At 36.3% G+C, this 3,707-nt stretch overlaps 1 protein-coding gene across 1 annotated transcript; it reads left to right on the top strand.

Annotated features, from left to right (window-relative positions):
- Positions 1-2,961: 2,961 nt before the first annotated feature.
- On the top strand, positions 2,962-3,417 carry LOC104099091 (uncharacterized). The gene has a single exon (XM_009605990.1). It carries the CDS (start codon positions 2,962-2,964, stop codon positions 3,415-3,417), a length of 456 nt encoding a protein of 151 aa, XP_009604285.1.
- The last annotated feature ends 290 nt before the right edge of the window (positions 3,418-3,707 follow it).

Genomic DNA, 3,707 nt, shown 5'->3' with positions numbered 1-3,707 from the left:
TGACCCACTACTTGAAGCTTGTTCTTTAACGAGTCTAACAAAATAAATACTATTTTGGATGACAATAGGGAATCATAATTGTAAACCCACTACTTCATATAAACAAATAAGTTCAAAGTAAAAGCAAATTATTTGAGTGTGTAATTTTTGAAGTCTTTGCTTCAGTCATAAACATATGTACTTCAGCTACATATGTCATAAGTGTGGCTGAAGTGTAATATAAAAATCTACCTCTATTCACTTTCTTTTCAGAAACTTTTATATGCACTTCAGCCATATGTGAATAAAGTGTACATAAAAATACTTGAACTTCAGCCATATATGATTGAAGTATATACAAAAATGCCTGAATGCTTCAGCCATATGTGACCGAAGTGCAAGTAAAATCGGTTGAACACTTTAGCCATATGTGACTGAAGTGTAGTCATGCATGTAACCTACCAACTTCAGATGCGAATTATTGGAACTTCAGTGACAAGAGCAAAATATAATTGATGACTTCAATGGTGGTCCCAAAATCGGGTATATTTGTACTTCTCCCAAATTAAATGGATCAAGTTTTCAACAAACCATTTTGTCTACCTCTCCATTTGGACATTTACCCATCACTTTTATTGGTATCTCTTGGTTCATCCGAAATGCCAAGATGAGGATTTGTATTAGATATGGAATTACCGAGTGGTATTTTTATACAAATAGCCAATCAAATTTACTCTTTATTTTTTCTAGTTGATATACATTAATTATACACAGTTATATGTGTATTATATATAAACTATACATATATTATATATTCGTCAGTTATTTTTAATTCAAGTGGTTGGGTGGACAACTATTTGACTTAATTCTTCTATTAGGATCATGCATAATCTTGAGCCAATTAATGTCCCTATTTTGATGTATGGCCAGTTTATAAGTCCATAATAGTTGACATATGTTCTTTCACTAGTGAGTACTTGTATTCTATTAGATTGCAAAAAGTATTGCTAGATGATCGAAATCATTCTAGTCAGAATAAGAAAATAATTATTGCTTCGTTCTTTTAAAAACCTCCTATAGACTAGACTAATATCTTATCCATTTGTGGATGGAGATTGGATAACAGCTAGGTCTAGAAGGAAGTTGTGCAGAAAAGGAACTTCGACGACCTAGAGATCGTGGAGTCTGCGCATATGCCGAAAGTGAAGAAGCTTTCCTCTTCTTTCAGTCGAGCATGATCGCCATTTAGCACCTCCCTTCCCGAAGTGAGAGTAGAAGAAATGAAAGTGCACTTGGTTAATTACCATAGATCAATTACATTTCATCTAGAACAATCACAAACACTTTTTTTATTATGGATCTACTACCTGAAATTCAATACGTAATTTCAACATTCAATGTGTATTCCTGAATGATTATCGAAAATATCTGCAATAAAAGGATATAATAATTATGGTTTTTTCGTATAAATATGTTGAAAATAAAATTTTAATATCCATATATTTTAACTTATTGTAGCAAGTAATTTGTCTTATTTGACAAGTTAATAATTTTTACTTTTGTGCATAGCTATTTATAGTTATTATTCAAGCGGCCTAATGGCGGCCTAAATTTTTTCTTTTTTAAATTTACCTATGAGATGAGGTGGAAGGATCCATGATTATTTATAATCTATTTGGACCAGCGTTTTTTGGGCCAAAATTACTTTTTTCAACGATAAGATGTTTGTCCAAGCTTTTAAAATTAAAAAAAAAGTGCTTTTGAATAGAAGCAGAAGCAGTTTTTGAGAAAAAGAAAAAGGTAGCTTCTTCCCAAAAGTATACTTTTTTTAAAGCACTTTTGAGAAGAATACATTTAGTATCACTTTTAAATGCTTGTCCAAACACTAATTGCTGCTCAAAAATACTTTTCAAATTAATTACTCAAATACAAATTGCTTCACACCAGAAGTACTTTTTTAAAAATCACTTTTGAGAAAAGCAAATTACAACTGTAGAAGCGACTCTCTCTCTCCCTCTCTCCCCCCTCTCTCTAATGTTTCTTTCTTTCACTGCAGCGTCCTCCACCGGGGTCTCCATCTTCGGCGACCGGGTAAGGCTGCCCTTTTCTCCGTCTCTTCTATCTCTCTTCCCCTCTCTCATCTCTTTTCTCCCTTCTATCTCCTGTCTCTGCCTCTCCACTTTTCTTCCCGGCCTCTCTTCCTTCATCTATCACACCACCATCTCGTTACCGACGCTGACCACAATGTCATCACCGGCGCCGAACAGTTTTTGCCAAAGCCTCCCAAAAGATTTTGACAGAAGAAGATTCCAACAAACAAACCTGCCGCCATTCGCTATCACGAGACAAATCTGCCTACCAGATTAAGGTAGCCCACGTAAAATCTTTCCTTTTTTATGATTCTTCCCATTATTGTTTAGGTTTTAGTCTACTTCTTGTTATTTTCTTTACCATATCCATAATATTACTTTAAATCAGAATCTTCTCACTATATTTATTTATATATTGCTTTCATGACTTTAATTTTCATGATTTTTTGCTTTCTTGCATTTCATTTTTCAGTTTTTGTGTTAAATCTAGTTTAAATTATCACTGTAATTTTTTATCGAGTGGATATCCTTGCAAACCTAGTAATGGCTTTAGCAAATGATGGTAGACTAAAGTTGTGTTCTCGGTTGGGGTTGGGGGTGGTTAGGGGCAAGGGACAATGGTGTCAAAAGTGCCTCTAGCCTGAGGATTGGGTCGCGGAACATAGGATCGCTGACAGGGAAATCTATAGAGCTTGTGAAGATTCTCAAGAAAGAGGAAGATAAAACAGCTTGTGTACAGGAAACTAAATGGGTGGGAACTAAGGCGCGAGATGTGGCTAGGTACAAATTGTGGTACTCTGAAGTCTCGCGATGTAAGAATGGAGTAGGTATGTTAGTAGATAGGGATCTTTAGGAGCAAGTGGTAGAGGTCAGGAGAGTGAATGACAGGATGATGGCTATCAAATTAGTTATTAGTGGGCTCACTTGGAATAATACTAATGCTTGTGCGCCACAAGTGAGCTTGGATGAGGAGGTCAAAAAGCACTTTTGGAAGGATTTGGACGAGGTTGTTCAATGTATCCCACAAACCGAGAAGATAGTCTTAGGAGGAAACTTCAATGGCCATATCGGCTCTACTTCGAGGGGTTATGATGATGTGCATAACGGTTTTGATTTTGAAGTTAGGAATGATGGAGGGGTTTCCTTTTTGGATTTTGCAAAAGCTTTTGAGTTGGATATCGCTAATTCGAGGTTTCAGAAGAAGAAGGAGCACTTAGTTACTTTCCAAATCATGGTGGTCAAGACCCAAATTGATTACCTATCTTCAGGAAGTGTGACAAAGATCTATGAACGGATTGCAAGGTTATCTCGAGTGAGAATCTCATTACCCAATATAGGCTCTTGGTAATGGAATTAGAGATCATGAGAAGGAGGAAAAAAAGGGTTGTGTATGGTCAATCAAAGATCAAGTAGGGAGCCTTGACGAAGGAAAAGGCTCAGTAGTTAGAAGAGAAGTTGATGGCTATGGGGGGGCTAGAGGAGTAGAGGGGATGCGAGTGATATATGGACCACGACATTAAATTGCATTAGGGAAGCTGCTAGAGGAGTTTTAGGGATCGAAGGATTACTCTAGTAGATACAAAGGGGACTGGTAGTGGAATAGAGAGGTCCAAGAAAAAGTGAAAGTCAAGAAAACAT

This window comes from Nicotiana tomentosiformis, chromosome 9, assembly GCF_000390325.3.
Source record: "Nicotiana tomentosiformis chromosome 9, ASM39032v3, whole genome shotgun sequence".
Taxonomy (NCBI): domain Eukaryota; kingdom Viridiplantae; phylum Streptophyta; class Magnoliopsida; order Solanales; family Solanaceae; genus Nicotiana; species Nicotiana tomentosiformis.
The sequence above is the reverse complement of the archived record's forward strand: the minus strand, read 5'-3'. Positions and strand labels throughout refer to the sequence as shown.